The following is a 19220-nucleotide window of genomic DNA, read 5'->3' as shown; positions in this document are numbered from 1 at the left end:
GTGACACAAGCCGGAATCGAACCTGGGACCCTGGAGCTTGAAGCAATTGTGCTATCCACAAGGCTACCGTGCTGCCCTGTTGGTCAACCTGTTGGAGCAGGTTTAATAAGGTTCAAGTGACCTATCTCTTTACTCAGAGAGTAGTAAGGGCGTGGAATGCCCTGCCTGCAACAGTAGTGGACCCGCCAACACTAAGGGCATTCAAATGGTCATTGGATAGACATGGACGATAAGGGAATAGTGTAGATGGGCTTTAGAGTGGTTTCACAGGTCGGCGCAACATCGAGGGCCGAAGGGCCTGTATTGCGCTGTAATGTTCTATGTTCTATCTAGGGCATGTAGTGGATCAAGGACAAGTATTACTCAGGGCTGTCAAGGTATAAGCAGTAACACAGTTCCCTATTCCCACAACGAAATGGGAAATCATGGGTTTCTTGGGTATGTGGTGGTGCTAACAGAGGTTCATCCCAAAATTCAGCGCAGTAGCTACCTCAATATCAGAGTTACTGCAGAAAAAGCAAGGGTAGTATGGACTGCGAAATGCCAGACAGCTTTCAAAAACCTGAAGGGCATATTTTAAGAGGCAAAGCCTTTGTTTGCAGCACTGAACTTTAACCAAACATTTTAAATAGCCAGCGATGTGAGTGACACCTAGGTAGGAGCTGTCCTCCGACAGGAAGACAAATCTGGGATAGTGAAACCTTCTTATAGAGAGTCTTCTCAAAAAATTAAACAAGTGCCAGAAACGGTACTCCACAGTAGAGAAGTAAACCCTTGGTTTCTTCCTGGCTCTCAAACACTTTGAGATCTATGTCCAAAATGGATACAGAGACCTCAGTCTATACTGGCCACAACCAGTTATCGTGTGTGCGTGCGCACGCACGTTAACTTTTAAGTAAGAAATGTGTTTTTAAAAAAAGGACACACAAGCAAAACTTGGCTGAGACTGTAAAGTAGCCACATGCTGAAAAATTCCAATATAGATTGCACTTTACCAAGCCATGATGCTCCAGTGAGCAACTCAAGTACCAGCAGCTACTGTGGAAAGTGATTCTTTAGGTGTAAACAATCTGTGAATAATTTTTTTTCTGACTTGTTATGACCCCAGCTGATACTACTGGACAGTAAGGTCCCAGAATGGGACCCTAACTTGATAGACCGTAACTTTTGTTTTTTGTTTAGAGATGTGGGTGAACAGAGTCACAGGACTGCCAATTTTAACAAAATATTAAAACATCTATTAAACATGAAAAGATTGACTAAAACACAATACTCCTTCACCCACCTATATCTTCACAAATGTATACAGGTGTTTAAGGTCAACACAAGTCACAAAATATATCTTATACTTTAATGTTCTCTGTAAGTACACAGTCCATGAAGACTAAAAGATCAACTGTGGTCAGACACACCGCACTCTGAAACAAAATGGCAAATGCCATCCAAAACATATTTCTGTGGATTTCTAATCAAATCCCCCCAGATGTTTTTAACACTGAGCCAGCTGGTTTCACTGGAACTCTGGTTTCCGCATGAGTGGTTCCAAACTCCACTTGCGAAAACACACCTTACACAATGCTTTCTCTTGGATGCCTTCCTAGGATCCACTTCCAGCAATTCAATCGCTCCTTTCAGCATTCCTCTGCCTTGGATTGTCATGTACATTCAAGCTTCCACACAATCTCAGGTATCCAACCATGCCAACGGAACACTACTGCTATACAGGCTGCATTGTCACCAACCCTAGGATTACTTCAGATGTCTGGCTTCTCACTAGCCGACTTCATTGGGTCTGCACCTTCCAACTCTGTCTTTTAATGGGAGGCTTTCTCTGCAATTTTTTTAACTTCAAGTATTTTGTAAAGATTTACTTCAGTATTCCTGGGTCTTATGTTTAATACCATGGTTTCTATAACAATTCATTCTTTCGCTTCCGGGACTTGCTTTCTGCCCGTTATTCCATTGTCCTGCTTCTCTGCTGGCTGCTTTCTTCTAAGGTATCTGGTTCCAACTGAACCACAAGTGCTTACGCTTTTCAATGTGGGCCCTGGTTGCTAAACAACAGCCTAGTCTTTAACCTTGTTCACTTTCACATTGTAAACCCTTTATTTACAATTCAAGAACAATTTAAAATGACGCCAAAACCTACAGATATGCGAGGCACTTTGTTATGCCTGAGCCAACTGAAATTTTGGCATTTCTCAGCACTCAACTACAGAAACACAAATAAAATCTAAACTTATTTCTTTTTAAAAAATATATTTAGAGTACCCAATTATTTTTTTCCAATTAAGGAGCAATTTAGTGTGGCCGATCCACCCGTCACATCTTTAGGTGGTGGGGGCGAAACCCAATCAGAAATGGGGAGAATGTGCAAACTGCGCCGAGACAGTGACCTGGGGCCAAGATCGAACCTGGGTCCTCAGTGCCGTAGGCTGCACTGCTAACCACTGCACCACCATGTCATCCTAATTTGTATCTTATTTTCTTATATCCAAAATACAAATATAGATTATTTAAAACTACCTCTGTTTACTGAAAGTTTGCTTTTTTACTTGGCCATGTTTTTAAAGTCAGATATTCTGCAGAATTTTCTTTTCTCTTTGTTGCCTGCCTGGCTGGGGGCATGCATTGTTTGTGTTTTTTCAGTAGTAGATAGTTGAACCTATGGAACATTTTAAAGCTTTTGTTAGTAATTTCTACATTTGTACCCAAGTGAGTTTTAAATCAAGATTTTTACTTGTTAACTTATGGAACCTGGTTTATTTCTTACACTGAGCTAGAAAAAGTTAAGTATATATATATATTGAATTGACAATATCACCTTTTAAAATGCAAAGTCTGTTAAAACAAACACAGGAGTGTGAACAAAGAGAGGAGTCAGTTCACCGCTCCTCACCTGGTCATAGGAGACGTTTGGGAGCACGTCTGGTATTTGAACCCATAGTCAAAGAAGAAGAATTGGAAGTGGGAACTAAATTAATCCCTAGAATTAATTTAAAATGCCAGTACAGTTTTCTTATGCACTAGAGTGATCCCATGTTAACGAAAATTGTCTACTTTTGAGGCTTTTAGAACAGAGTGAAATAACTCAAGAGTTTAAACAAATTGTCCACTGTCAAATTGAAAAGTGTGGCTAGTTGGTTGGAGATAGAATTTCAATTGAAAGTGAGGAAAATAGAAATTTAAGAAGTAGTGGCCAGCAATCTTGAAATTGAAGGTAAGTGGAGAATCAGAAACAGAAAAACTAGCTTCAAAAATAGCCAGAATAGAAGAGACTAACAGTGCAAATTTCACCAATATCAGTTGCAACCCTGTAATTTCAAGATGTTCAATTCAGAATGCATGTTTATCGCCTGTTGACTTTTAATTGGTAAATCATGAACAGAAAATTTTAAATCAAATGTGACTTTGATTATGAAATGGAATGCCAAAGAAAAGTTAAATGAGGCATATTGTAATAGATGGCTGCAGATGAGTTACCAAACTGGAAAGATTAAAGATTAAATTGCTAGATATCCACACAAAGAGAAAATAATTAGAAACAGCAAAACAAAATGCAGAAAGGAAGATTGTGCTTGACAAATTAATCCTTGGGGATGTGTAAGATATGGTGAATGGAGGAAATGTATTTCAATTGGTGTGCGTGGACTTTTAATGTCAAACCGGAGCCTATAGGGAGAAGATTAAGAGCTACGGAAATTAGTAGTGGGGTAGCAATTTGGATATAAAAGCTGGAAATAAGGGAGGAAGCAAAGTCCCAGATATTTGAGATGGAAAGCTACTAAGACACCTACTAAGAGAATAAATACACAAGATTCCATGGGTTTTGAACAAACAAAAATAAACTTTACCATACAAGGTCAGAAAGATAAAACAATTTACAATGCCTATCTTGTACTCTAACATTCAGGGTTAATATGAATTACGTATTGTAATAGAAGGGTCTGGTGTATGCATACAGGTTTAATTAAGGTTCAGATTTTGTGGTACATTTATAATGGTGAATATATACCAAAGTTCTAAAAGAAAATGCTATATAAAAGTGCATTTTGGCTCCTTCCTATACCGTGTTAATTTATTTTGGGGGTGCTGTCAGGTGTCTGGTCACGCAGTAAACTACCATCATGTTCAAGAATATCCAGATAAAGGTGCTGAAAAGTCTTGCAAAATTTCTGTTTGCCGAGTATGCTACGCATGTTGTCTCACCCACCTTAATTCTGCCAGGTTACAGGAAACCTTTCTGAACTAAGCCCAAAGAATATGTTCAAATTAATGAAGAGTTGAGGATCACCAAACATGCACTGATTTGCCACTGGAGTTTAAATAACTAAAATTGATCAGATTACCACTGTAGGGCACTAGTAAGTATCCTGTTAATAGGCCAGGAGGACCATCTATCCATTTGGTCAAAAAGCTTACACATCCATGTACACCATGGCCGGGATTCTCCAAACCCGCGACGGGTCGGAGAATTGGCGGGGGCACGGGAAATTCCCGCCATGCCACTCCGACGCTGGGCCACCGATTCTCCGGTCGCCGAATTCTCCGATTCACCAATCGTGGACGCCATGGCGCCAAGCGGGGGCCGCTGAAATAGGCCCCCGCGAGCAACGGCTGAACTCCCGCCGAGTTCCGCCGGCGTGGTTCAAACCTGGTACCACCCAGCGGGAGCTCGGACCTGCGGCCGCTGTGGACATCCGGGTGGGGGGGGGGGGGGGGGGCTGGGGTGGTAGGATCTGTCTCCGGGGGGGCCTCCACGGGATCCAGGCCCACGATCGAGGGCTTCCGATCGGCGGCCGGCCATGATCTGGAGGGGGCCTACCTCCTTCTGCGCGGGCCGCTGTTAGGTCCCCAACATGTTGCTCCGCGCCAGCGCGGAGACGACAACCACGCGCATGCGCCGGCACGGAGACGGCCATGCAGGGCCGCCTTTCGGCACCAAAGCAGCGCGTAGAACTTCGGCGCCGTGCTAGCCCCCTAAAAACCAATGACTTGCTGGGCCACGAGGCCTGTTGACGCTGGCGTACACCACTCCGGTGTTTATGCCGGTCAGGCCCATATCTTTTAAAAATTTATTTTTATTCAAATTTTCAACATTTTTACATTTTTACAATAAATAAACACAACCACAATGCCACCACCCGCCTTGCCCGAACTAATGTACACCATATCGACAGTATTCCTCATCAATCAAATTGATACCTCTTCAAACAAAAGTCAAACATACCTTAGCTTTAACAAATTCATGCTAGCTGATTAAGTTATGCTTTCTAAATGTTAATTTTGTTTTGCAGTATGGTTTCCACGAATTTTCCCACATCTGGCATGATCTATAGTTAACTTGCTTATCCTTCTTGAACAAGGTTTTAATTTGTCTCGTCCCACAGCACAATTTGCATTTTTAAGGAGGATTGAAAGAATTGGCACAGTTCAATTAATTGGGAACAGAGTCAGGTAGTGAGCGCGTTTAGCCAAGTGTTTCCCGGCGCTCGCAGTGCGACTCACATTGTATAAGGGGGCCCAGCGGGGAACACACGGCCGAGGCCACACAGCCCCGTTTTGTACCCTGAGTATTTCCGTTTGCCGGAACTTCCCAGTGCAGCGAGAGATCGGGACGCCATTTTTAAATGGCGCCCGATCTCCGAAACCCCCGAAGCTACCTCGACCCCCAGGCCGAACGCACTATTGGGGTGGGGGGAGAGGAGGGCTCACCCCCACCACCCACGCTAGGCACCCCCAGACCAATTGCACGCGTGGAAAAAAGTGCCAGCTTGGCACCTTGGCAGTGCCAACCTGACACCCTGGCAGTGCCAGCTGGGCATCTTGGAAGTGCCAGGCTGGCATTCAGGTAGCACTGCCAGGGTTCCCAGGTAGCACCAGCAGTGCCAGGGCATCACCCTGCCCAAAGGGCATGCAGCTTGGGGGCCTCCGATCCCCCTGGTAACCGTTTGTGGAGACCAGTACCAAATGCCGCTTGCCCGAAGTCTCCGAGGTGAAGGGGATAGGCACCTCGGGAATCTGAACATCAAAGTGAGACTAGCTGTCTCACTTTAATATGCAGATTTTACAATAAGTGATCCTACCCACAATGGACAGGATTTACGTTGCAACGTCTCGCAAGGTCGAGTTACATTTTGCGAGGCGTTGTAAGCCGGTTAGATCCCGGGAGCGGGGCCTCCTGGCTTTTATTGGCCATGCTACCCTGTGGCGAGCTGACTTTCAGGTGCAGCGTGGCAATTGGATTGTGCCCATTGTGTCTACTTGCTGCAATATCCTCTCTGATGCTTCAGTGCAGTACATGGAGAATGCTGCATTCTCATTAGTGCTGCCTTGTGGTTATGATGTTAAACAAAGCCCCACACCTGTCATTTCTGCTATCAGAGGTAAATATGTGTTTTCTCCTTCGTGTTCCAACCAGTATTTATCATTCCACCAGAATCACTAAAGTAAATTATCTGTTTGTTTACTCATTGATGTTTGTGAGACCATCCTGCTTGCAAATGACCTCCAGCACTCACTTTACAACAGTGACTTCCTTGGCTGTAAAGCACTTTTAGGACATCATGAAAGATGCGAGATGAATGCAAGTTATTTCTTATGTTCTTTATATTGTTCTCCACAACTTTGTTTGCACTCTCTTTAAGGATATTTATGCTGTTTTAGTGCAGATGAAGATTGTCCTTTCTGTGTAGACCTAATCCAGAATTTGATCCAATGGGCCTTCCTTTCTGCACCACCTTCCTCTTCCTCTTTCTTCCTCTTAACTATCCTTAACATGGCACACAGGTCGTTGGATATTAGCACACTTTAAGTCTGTGAACATGTTGTGTGATAGGCAAAGATGTATGCCATTTTCAGGAATATTCATTATTACACAAAGTTGGGAATAGTACATCTCGGGTAATGTGGGTTAGGGTTGGTATGTTATGTATGTTATGGTATGTTATGTGTGTATGTATGGTATGTTAGGGTTGGTATGGTATGTAACTTGCCATTATCTGATAATTAACCAACTTGGGGTTGGATACCTCAAATGATATTTTATATGGCTGTTTCAGTATAATTTCTTACATTGTTGAGTGACAACCTATGAGGTCTGATTATCCTTCCTGTGGATAGATTTTTAACCTTAAGAAAATCTCCTTAACATCTCCAACATTGGAGCTGTCACTATAGCTCCACCCCATGCTACCTCTTGGTAACTGTTATCTATCGTGGTTAATCGTCAGAGCCTGAATGCTGCTGCTTAATGGACACCTATTAACCAGTTAAGCTCCACAATCTTTGTGCCTGGAGTGGCATAATGTTTGCCTTTCCATTAAGCAACCCGTCAAAAAACAGTAACTAGTCCTAATATCAGATTGAAGTGTGTAATACATGTATATTTATATAAATATAGAATTATATGTACATTGGTATATATTTCAAAAATCATTCTGTCTGTAAAATGGAAATAGTACTTTAAAAAATATATTTATTTAAAATCAATTAATTGGCCACAAAAAAGTTTATCAACAGCAGGTCTCAGTATTTGGAATGTTCTGAAAATTGCATGTCCTGCTAGTCAGTAGTAGTTTTAATTAAATAAAAACTTCCAATGACTTAAAAAGTGTCTGTGACTTTAAAGTGCAGCTGTTGTAGTTTAAAATTTGGACACAGCCTACAAGAATGGAGCCCTGCTGTGGTCTAAAAGTCAGAGTGCATCTTGGCATTCCAAACATTTCCTTACTAGAAGATTACAGCCTGATTTTTGTGAACTTTATTGCTCTGGGCCTCATGACAGCTTTCAGAAACATGTTTGGCATTTTGGTTAAAATAACTCAGATGTGTCAAGCCATTTTAGATAAACTGTTGGTCTTCATTACTGCCTCAGTTATTAATGTTGAAAATAATCTTGATTAAGATTACATATCTTTTGAAGGAGTTGCAGTAGTATGTACATTCACCTTGGGAATTTTAGGAGGATTTTTCTTCACATATCGCTGCAGTTCTGTTTCATGTTACTCATTCAAAACTTAGCTTGTATCCCTATTGTACACTTAAAACTAAGTGATATGTCCCTAAAGATTGTCTGCAATAAATTATTGTTGGAACCAGTTAATTGTATTCTTCCACGCATTGCCTCTTTATCAAACAGGTGGTTGGTAATTGAGTTGAGACAATTTGGCTACAAACGAATGGAATGTAAGGTATCAAGATTTATGATTTCCTGTTTATTTCTTACAGGATTGTTCGACTTCTGAAGAATATTGTGTTGCTGCTACATTGCTGCCACTGACAACAGCATTTTACCGGGTAAGCCCATGTGATTTCATACCAAAACTCCCCAGAGAAAACTTGGTCTTGTCTGGATTTGATTGCACAAAGGTCTCGGTACAAAATTTAGCAATTAGATTTATTAAAAAGAGGCATATAATCTGCAAACTGTCATATTTGTTTCTAAAATAATGTCCCACTTTATACCAGCATATTTACAACCATATTTTGGAAAATAGTGCTGAGAATTACTGAAATGCTTTGGGTAGAAACAATCTAAGGTTGTGTAGGGCATTCTCGTGTTGGCTGTACCTTACTTTTTAACATCAAGGATTATTAAGCATCCAATGACTATATCTCTAAGTAATGTACAGGAAATAGGTTTAGCTAGCTAATGGGAGAGTTAATTAATTAGTAATTAGATATATGCTATATTGGCACTTCGTGATTTACAGACAACTAAACATAAGATAATCAATGGAATTAGACATAAAATGTCATAAATGTGAAATAAACTGCTGTCAATTCACTCACTATCACTCGTTGCAAAACAAAAAGATAACATGGAGGTTTTTATGTCAAGTTAGTCATGTGGGGGGAAAAAAATCCATGTTTTTTGCAGAGCAAATTTATCAAGGCAAGTAGATACATTGCTAGCTTCAGAAACAGTTTTCAGAGTCAAATGACATGAATGCCCAACACTGACTTTGTTGGCCCCAGCTGTAATTCATTTTGTTCATTCTCTGCTATTCTGCCTCAATGATGTCAAGAATTGATAAAGGATAAAAAGCAAACTAATATTACCCATTTTGCTCTGTTGTGAGTATTCTTTTCCTGCAATGGAAAATTATAGTAGGCTCGGTGGGGTTTATGGAGATAGGGCTCGGGTGTGGGCCTAGGTAGGGTGCTCTTTCGGAGAATCAGTGCAGACTCGATAGGCTGAATGGCCCCCTTCTGCACTGTAAGGATTCTATGAGTATTGACCATGGAAAAAATGACTGTCATGCCCTTCCAGATTTAATGTAAAGCTATGGGGAATGGCAAAAAACACAAGGGAAAAGAAATCGGAGAGAGGATTTGCATAAACCACTGATTAGTAACAGCTTTGTTAAAAGGAAATCAAGCCAGAATTGTACTGCATTATTGAAAGGATGTCTCTAGTCTCAATTTTATTTTGCAAAATTTATATTCAATTTAGCTTACAAAATGTTTCACTTCTAAGTTTGTATTTTCCAGTGGTTTAACATTTACCATTCATTCTACATGCATTTATATTCTATCTCTATATTTTTAAGTAACTTACAAAGGCAACTCGCAAAGTAAAAGGTAACTGATCGAGTTCTGTACCTTCACTGGAACGTTTGGAGTGAATATATTGCTCTCAGCTTTAACATGCTTTGTAATTATTAATGAGGCATTGTTTAAGAAAGAATATTTGGCCTTTTAGCATACCAGGGGCGGGATTCTCCCCTATCCGGCGGGGCGGGGGGTCCCGGCGGGACGGAGTGGCGTGAACCACTCCGGCGTTGGACCGCCCCAAAGGTGCGAAATCCTGCCGGCGGGAAAGGGGCTTGGCGCCTCCGCCGGCCGGTGGCAGTTGCCGCATGCGCGGGAGCGCCAGCGCGTGCTGGCGTCATCCCTGCGTATGCGCAGAGGGCTTTGTTTCCGCACTGGGAATGGCGGACCGGTACAGCCTCCAGTGTGGAAGGATAGAGTGCCCCCACGGCACAGGCCCACCCGCGGATCGATGGGCACCTCACGGGGCCAGATCCCGCTGTGCCACCCCAAGAACCCCGGAGCCTGCCCGCGCCACCAGGTCCCACCGGTAAGGGACCTACTTCTAATTTACGCCGGCGGGACCGGCAAAAGACGGGCAGGACTACGGCCCATCGTGGGCCGGAGAATTCCCATTGAGTCGCGCCGGACCCCGCCATTCTCCGACCCGGCGGGGGCCGGAGAGTCCCGCCCCAGGTCTTTTCTTTTATCAATTGAATGCTTGATGCATATGTAGACTCTTAAACCATGGTGATGAATTTCTAATTCAAGCCAATTTGCAAACTGCATATCTGTAGGGCTTCTGTTTTCCAGTATGGAAAGTAAAATGTCCCCTTCGGTATGCATTCCAATTACCAAATCTGGAGAGCTCAGATCCAGGTTGATCGGAGCTGAAAGTGAGGGGGAGCTGCCAGTTTGCAAGTGAAAGTATCCATGATGATGGTAGCATCCGTCCATCTCAGAAGACGATGGACTGCACTCAGGGGACATGTGACTTCTGGATTGAATGTCATCTATTGTGGCTGTGGAGGTTTAATTGTGAGTGACAGTCCCTTCTGCAGCTGGAACAGATGAGTGGCATTAACCCAAGGTCGACTGATGTTTATTCCTTCTGGTGGGCTCATCTTTCCACCGTCTGGTCATTTCTTTTATCATAGAATCCCTACAGTGCAGAGCGAGGCCATTCGGCCCATCCAGTCCCACCGACCATTCGAAAGACCACCCTACCTCAGCCCAATCCCACGCCCAAAACCCATCCGAAGGGGCAATTTAACTTGGCCAATCCGCCTAACCTTCACTTCTTTGGACTGTGGGAGGAAACAAGAGCACCCGGAGGAAACCCACACAGACACGGGGAGAATGTGCAAACTCCACACAGACAGTCATCCAAGGTCAGAATCGAACCCGGGTCCCTGGCGCTGTGAGGCAGCTGTGCTAACCACTATGTGGTCATGCCCGTTATTTTTTCTGTGCCCTCCCTGACTGCTTGTCTCCAGGCAGTCTGGTCACCAGCGCCAACTTCCTGTGCATCGAATCCAATCATGGTCACCTTGAGATCTCGCTTGCAGACATCCTTGTATTGCAGACATGGGCAACCTGTTGGTCTCTTGCCAAGAGTAAGCTCACAAGAGAGCATGTCTTTGCAGATGCAGCCATCATCCATTCGGCTCACGTGACCCAGTTAACAAAGTCGCTGCAGACTCGAGGCCAAACATGGAGGTGATCCCTTCATGCGTGTGTACATCCATATTCAACACACTGTCCTGCCAGAATATTCCCAATATTCACCTGGGGGGCTGGGTGGGGTGGGGACGACGACACCTGTGTGAAGTTGATGGAAAGTGGACTCTCTATGTCCCGACCTATAACTTTGTACTTCCTGATGCTAATTGTCAGTGCAGGCCTTGGAAAACCCGTCTACAAGCAGTTGCAAGTGAACTTCAGTATGGGATGCCAGCACAGCATCATCAGTAAACAGCAACTCATGGACTAGGACATCATACACTTTGTTCTTGCACCCAGTTTTGGCAACTTGCACAGCTTGTTGTCAGCTCTGGCCTGCAGGGAGAAACCTTCACAGCACATAATAGCAGCAAAGCGAAGAGTATGTCAAAGACAGTTGGTGCCAGGATGCAGCCCGGCTTTATCCCGCTCCCGATAGTGAAAGCATCTGATGCTGCTCCCTTGTAACTGACAAAACTGTGCATGGATTTTAGATGTTGGATTGTGACTATTTGGTGATGTAAGGTTCAAAAGCATGCGTTAGTGTGTGTTTGACTGGTGCAGTCATGGTTTTAAAAGAATCTTAGTTTGAAAGAAAACAACACTTTTAGGAGTCTGAGCTGCAATTAACCATTGTAAAAGCTTGGGCTAAAACAATTTTGTTTTGATTTAAAAAAAATATTTTTATTAAAGATTTTCATTTTATAACAAATTAATAACAAACTAACAACGCAAAAGACGGATGTTACACAACACCGAAAAGAAAAAAACCCTCTTCCCCTAATAAACTAAACCAAATCCTCGCCCCAACAACTGACGGTGACTAACTCTTTGAAGAGGGAAATGAATGGCTGCCATCTCGTGTAGAACCCTTCAACCAACCCCTTGATAGTGTACTTGACGTTCCCCAGATGCAGAAATTCCATAAGGTCACCCAACCACACCATAGCACTGGACAACCTCCACCCCAGGGCAAAGGCAAAGACATCTGCCTTTACTCCCGATTGCAGGCCCGGCAAGTCCAATGCCCCCAAAATGGCACCAAAGGATAAGACTCCATATTGATGTTAAGAATCGCTAACGTGTTAAAGAAAGAGACCCAAAAATCTTACAAACTTGGGACACGACTAGAGCATATGGGTATGATTAGCTGGCCCCCGAGAACACCTCTTACACTTATCTTCTACCCGCAGAAAGATATCACTCATCCTCGTCTTAATTAGGTGTCAGCTTAAGCTGGATCAGGCTGAGCCGTGCAGAGGAGGACGTGGACTTTACCCTGTGAAGGGCTTCACTCTACACTTCCTCAGCCAAAATAGGTCCCAATTACCCCTCCCACTTCACCCTCACCCATCCACCATCCGCCGGGGTCAACTCCAATGACAAGATTTGTCCTTAGCGACCTGAAATACCGCCCCCCCTCCCCCCAACCAGAATCTGCTAAAGATAGAATCTCCCTCGGCAGGGACGACAGTGGTGCCATGGGAAATGACGGAATGGCCTTTTGCACAAAATTACGAATCTGGAGGTATCTGAATAAATGCGTTCCAGAGAATTGGAACTTTGTCGACAGCTCTTCCAGACTTGCAAACCATCCCTCCATGAATAAATCTCTAAAGACGCTTCTCTCCCACGATCTAAATGTCGAGTCCAAGCTCGACGGCACAAATAGATGGTTATCACAGATGAGGGCCAGCGATGACATGCATCTAAGCACGAAATGCTTCCTAAACTGCTTCCATATCCTTAGACTGGACACAACCACCGTGTTTGAAGAATACCTCGCCAGAGAAAACGGCAGCGAGGCCGTTACCAGCGCACCTGAACTAGAGCTCCTGCACGATCCTGGTTCCATCCGCCCCCAAATGGCACTTGGTCCACAGAACTGCCCCAACACCTTCTCAATATTTGCTGCTCAATAATAAAAAAGCAAATTGGGCAACCTAGACCCCCTACTGTCTGACCCACTGAAGAAATGCCCTAAGAATCCTTGAGGCCTTACCCGCCCTTTTTAAGGATGCTACCAACTTATTGACCCGAACAAAAATGGAATATCTAAATATTGACATGCCTGAATCCCCCTCCGGGGGCTTTGACCTGTAAAGACTCTTATAGAATGCCTCAAAAGTTACATTACCTTTAACCGGGGCGGAGACCAAGTTGCCACCCGAATCCCTAATCTGAATGATCTCCCCGGGGAAGCCGCCTGCTGCCTCAGCTGGTGGGCGAAAAGACGGCTGGCCTTCTCCCCTCGAGCGCCGCAGCTAGCTCGCCGCTTTTCCTGTATACAACAGTTCAAACTGAGTCTGCAGCTTCTTCCTGCTCACCAGCAGCTCTGGGGTAGGATCACACAAGTACCAGTGGTCTACCTCAAGGACTGCCTCCACCAGCCTCTGCCGTTCCATCCTTGCAGTCTATCTAGAAGTGCCTAATAGGAAATTATCTCCCCATTAATAACTGCTTTAAGGGCTTCCCACAGCGTGGAAGGTGAGACAGACTCATTCTTGTTGAACCTCGCATGTTCCTCAACGGTTGTAGATATGCGCCCACCGAACCCCTTGTCCGCTGAGAGTGCTGCATCCAACATCCACAATGGATGGTGAGCAGGGCCCGACTCCAGTTCCAAGTACACAAAATGTAGGGCATGGTCCGAAATAATTGTAGCTGATTACTCCTTCTTCCTCACCCACGGGACAAGAGATCTACTGATCAGAAAAAATAAACTTTGTGGACCTGAGAAAAAAATGAAAATTCCTTATCCCTTGAGTGTAAAAACTGCCACAGATATGGCCCCTCCCCCCTCTGATCCATAAAAGCTAACAGCGCCTTCACACCCCTAATGGCGGCAATGACTTAGACCTAGATTGGTCTAACCTAAGATCAAGTACACAGTTTAAATCCCCTCCAAAATCCAGTTGATACGTGTCCAGATCAGGAATGGAAACCAACAGCCTCCTCACAAATGCCGTATCGTCCCAATGTGGAACATGAATATTGATCAATACTACCAACGTTCCCGCCAAGGACCCACTGACCACGTAGCTGCCATTGGTGTCCGCCATGGTCTTAGTAGCCGCAAAAGGAGCCCGTTTGTTAATCAAAATCGTCACTCCCATACCCTATTGTCAAAGCCCGAATGAAATAACTGGCTCACCCACCGATCCACGGCCATGGACTGGGTTAAAGGGATTCTGAGGGCGGCATGCCGGCGCAGTGGTTAGCACTGCTGCCTCATGGCGCGGAGGACCCGGGTTCAATCCCAGCCCCAGGTCACTGTCCGTGTGCAGTTTGCACATTCTCCCCATGTCTGCGTGGGTCTCACGCCCACAACCCAAAGATGTGCAGGGTAGGTGGATTGGGCACACTTAAGTTGTCTCTGAAAAAAGAAATGAATTTGGTACTTTAAATTTAATTTTTTTTAAAATGAAGGTATGCTGTGGGGTCTTTTAATGGTTGTTGATGAGAAGGGTTTGTTTGAGATTTTTTGCATACTGTATATGTTTACTGTTATTCAGGGGTTGCATATGTTGGATGGACAGGGATGCGGGGGCCAATGTGGGTAGTGGTTAAGGCAATAGCAATGGAAATACATAGAACATAGAACATTACAGCGCAGTACAGGCTCTTCGGCCCTCGATGTGCCGACCTGTGAAACCACTCTAAAGCCCATCTACACTATTCCCTGGTCGCCCATATGTCTATCCAATGACCATTTGAATGCCCTTCGTGTTGGCGAGTCCACTAGACATCACCATCCGACGAAAAAGGCTCTCACTGTCCACCCTATCTAATCCTCTGATCATCTTGTATGCCTCAATTAAGTCACCTCTTAACCTTCTTCTCTCTAACGAAAACAGCCTCAAGTCCCTCAGCCTTTCCTCATAAGATCTTCCCTCCATACCAGGCAACATTCTGGTAAATCTCCTCTGCACCCTTTCCAATGCTTCCACATCCTTCCTATAATGCGGCGACCAGAATTGCACGCAATACTCAAAATGCGGCCGCACCAGTGTTTTGTACAGCTGCAACATGACCTCATGGCTCCGAAACTCAATCCCTCTACCAATAAAAGCTAACACACCGTACGCCTTCTTAACAACCCTCTCAACCTGGGTGGCAACTTTCAGGGATCTATGTACATGGACACCGAGATCTCTATGCTCATCCACACTGCCAAGAATCTTACCATTAGCCCAGTACTCTGTCTTCCTGTTATTCCTTCCAAAATGAATCACCTCACCCTTTTCTGCATTAAACTCCATTTGCCACCTCTCAGCCCAGCGCTGCAGCTTATCTATGTCCCTCTGTAACTTGTAACATCCTTCCGCACTGTCCACAACTCCACCGACTTTAGTGTCATCTGCAAATTTACTCACCCATCCTTCTACGCCCTCCTCCAGGTCATTTATAAAAATGACACACAGCGGTGGCCCCAAAACAGTTCCTTGTGGTACACCACTAGTAACTGGACTCCAGTCTGAACATTTCCCATCAACCACCACCCTTTGTCTTCTTCCAGCTAGCCAATTTCTGATCCAAACTGCTAAATCACCCTGAATCCCATGCCTCCGTATTTTCTGCAATGGCCTACCGTGGGGAACCTTATCAAACGCTGTACTGAAATCCATATACACCACATCAACTGCTTTACCCTCATCCACCTATTTGGTCACCTTCTCAAAGAATTCAATAAGGTTTGTGAGGCACGACCTACCCTTCACAAAACCGTGTTGACTATCTCTAATCAAATTATTCCTTTCCAGATGATTATACATCCTATCTCTTATAAACCTTTCCAAGACTTTGCCCACAACAGAAGTAAGGCTTACTGGTCTATAGTTACCGGGGTTGTCTCTACTCCCCTTCTTGAACAAGGGGACAACATTTGCTATCCTCCAGTCTTCTGGCACTATTCCTGTAGACAAAGATGACTTCAAGATCCAAGCCAAAGGCTCAGCAATCTCCTCCCTAGCTTCCCAGAGAATCCTAGGATAAATCCCATCCGGCCCAGGGGACTTATCTAAATTCACACTTTCCAGAATTGCTAACACCTCCTCCTTATGAATCTCAAGCCCTTCTAGTCCAGTAGCCTAAATCTCAGTATTCTCCTCGACAACATTGTCTTTTTCCTGTGTGAATACTGTCGAAAATTATTCATTTAGCACTTCTCCTATCTCTTCGGACTCCACGCACAACTTCCCACAACTGTCCTTGACTGGCCCTACTCTTACCCTAGTCATTCTTTTATTCCTGACATATCTATAGAAAGCTTTAGGGTTATCCTTGATCCTACCTGCCAACGACTTCTCATGTCCCCTCCTAGCTCTTCTTAGCTCTCTCTTTAGGTCCTTCCTAGCTAACTTGTAACTCTCGAGCGCCCTAACTGAACCTTCATGTCTCATCTTTACATAAGCCTCCTTCTGCCTCTTGACAGTGTTTTGACTGCTTTAGTAAACCATGGTTCCCTCGCTCGACCACTTCCTCCCTGCCTGACAGGTACATACTTATCAAGGACACGCAGTAGCTGTACCTTGAACAAGCTCCACATTTCCATTGTGCCCACCCCCTGCAGTTTTCCTCTCCATCCGATGCCTCCTAAATCTTGCCTCATCGCATCATACTTGCCTTTACCCCAGATATAACTCTTGCCCTACGGTATATACCTATCCCTTTCCATCACTAAAGTAAACGTAATCGAATTGTGGTCACTATCACCAAAGTGCTCACCTACCTCCAAATTTAACACTTGTCCTGGTTCATTACCCAGTACCAAATCCAATATGGCCTCGCCTCCCGTTGGCCTACCTACATAGTGCATCAGGAAACCCTCCTGCACACATTGGACAAAAACAGACCCATCTAAAGTACTCGAACTATAGCGTTTCCAGTCAATATTTGGAAAGTTAAAGTCCCCCATAACAACTACCCTGTTGCTTTCGCTCCTATCCAGAATCATCTTTGCAATCCTTTCCTCTACATCTCTGGAACTTCTCGTAGGCCTATTAAAAAACCCTAACAGGGTGACCTCTCCTCTCCTGTTTCTAACCTCAGCCCATACTACCTCAGTAGACGGGTCCTCATCAAACGTCCTTTCTGCCACCGTAATACTGTCCTTGACTAACAATGCCACCCCTCCCCCTCTTTTACCTCCTTCCCAGAGTCCCTGTTGGGAATTTGAGCATTGCAGGGATGGTGGATTTTGTTTTTTATGTATGTAACGGGGACAGGCTAAGGAGCTTCTTTCAGAACAAAGAACAATACAGCACAGGAACAGGCCCTTCAGCCCTCCAAACCTATATCGGTCATGATACCAACCTTTGTCAAAACCCTCAGCTCTTCCTTGTGCTGTATCCCTCTATACCAGTCCTATCCATGTGTTTGTCAAGATGCCTTTTGAAGCCATTAATGTATTCTGCTTCCACAACCTCCCCTGGCAACGTGTTCCAGGCACTCACCGCCCTCTGCATAAAAAACCTGCCTCGCAGATCTCCTCTAAACTTTGCCCCATGGACCTTAAACCTATGCACCCTGAAGACTGACCCCTCCACCCTGGGAAAGAGTGCCTGTCCATCCACTCTTATCCATGCCCCTCATAATCTTGTAGACCTCTATCAGGTCACCCCTCGACCTCCATCTTTCTAATGAAAACAGTCCGAGTCTATTCAGCCTCTCCACATAGCTAACACCCTCCAGACCAATCAACATCCTGGTCAACCATCTCTGCACCCTCTCCAAAGCCTCCACATCCTTCTGGTAGTGAGGCGACCAAAATTGTGCACAATATTCCAAGTGCGGCCGTACCAAGGTTCCATACCTTTGAACCTTAATATTCACCCTTAATGGGAGCTACTTCATTCGCAGCAAGGTTTTAGCTAGCGAACGGGAGTGTGGTGAGGGAGTGAGGGGGAACGACTGCGTCTCAAGGATCTGTTTAGATGGGGTTCAATGAGCCTAGCTTGTTTCTTTGGTAGGGGGATGGGGTTAGTGAGGAGGGAGTATCATTCTCTGGGAGGTGATCAGCAGGTTAATGGGGGCGGGGAAGGAACGATTGGGGGAGGGGGATGGGGGGTTAATTCTCTGACTGTGACTAGGGTTTTTTATTTGTCCCATCCTTTGGATGGGGTGAACACCATCTAGGGTGGGCCTTGAGCCTGGGTATTTGGTGTGAATGTGAGAAAATCCGTCTCTGTGTAAATGACTGATTTTTGGGGGGATGGGGGGAATGAGAGACCCCCAATCAGGTTGATCACATGGGACGTACGGGGTTGGAGGTAGAGAGTATTCTCTCACCTGAAGCATTTAAGGGCCATTATGGTGCTTTTGCAGGAGACTCGTTTGCGGGTGAAGGACCAGACCAGACTCCGGAGGGGGTAGGTGAGTCAGATATTTCACTCTGACCTCAACAGTAGGGTGTGGGGTTTCACCTTTTAACAGACAAGGTCTTGGCAGAACTGGGTGGCAGGTATGCGATTGTTACTGGGTCATTGATGGGTAAGTTTGTACGGTTGGTAAATGTATATGCCCTGAATTGGGATGATGTGGCATTCATAGGGAAACTGTTGGCCACCATTCCAGATTTGGGGACACACCAACTGTTCCTGAGGGGAGATTTAAACTGTGTGCTGGAACTGAAGTTTGGCCACTCTAGGCCCAAGACGTTGGCTCCTTCAGGGGTAGCAATGGCGCGGTTAGCATTTATGGAAGAGATGGGGGGTGGACACATGGCGGTTCATGCATCCACGGGATAAGGAATTCTCGTTATTTTCCCCAGTTTATAAGGTATACTCCAGGACATATTTCTTTTTGATGGGTAGGTCTCCTCTTCCTGGGGCGAGGAAAGCAGAATATTCAGCTACAATCATTTTGGACCATGCTCCGCACTTGGTGGACTTGGTTTTAGAGGTGGACCCTGTTCAGTGTCCGGTATGGAGGTTGGACGTGGGGCTACTGGCGGAATGGTGATG

At 44.9% G+C, this 19220-nt stretch overlaps 1 protein-coding gene across 2 annotated transcripts in view; it reads left to right on the top strand.

Annotated features, from left to right (window-relative positions):
* sbf2 (SET binding factor 2) overlaps window positions 1-19220 on the top strand; it is an 857151-nt gene that overhangs the window by 598716 nt on the left and 239215 nt on the right. For both annotated transcript variants that reach the window (XM_072466526.1, XM_072466525.1), the window contains exon 17: window positions 8230-8298. In XM_072466526.1, the coding sequence (XP_072322627.1) occupies window positions 8230-8298 (69 nt within the window). The remainder of the gene's footprint in view (window positions 1-8229; window positions 8299-19220) is intronic.

This window comes from Scyliorhinus torazame, chromosome 10 (genome assembly GCF_047496885.1).
Source record: "Scyliorhinus torazame isolate Kashiwa2021f chromosome 10, sScyTor2.1, whole genome shotgun sequence".
NCBI classification, from domain to species: Eukaryota; Metazoa; Chordata; class Chondrichthyes; order Carcharhiniformes; family Scyliorhinidae; genus Scyliorhinus; species Scyliorhinus torazame.
This window is presented reverse-complemented; position numbering and strand designations above follow the sequence as displayed.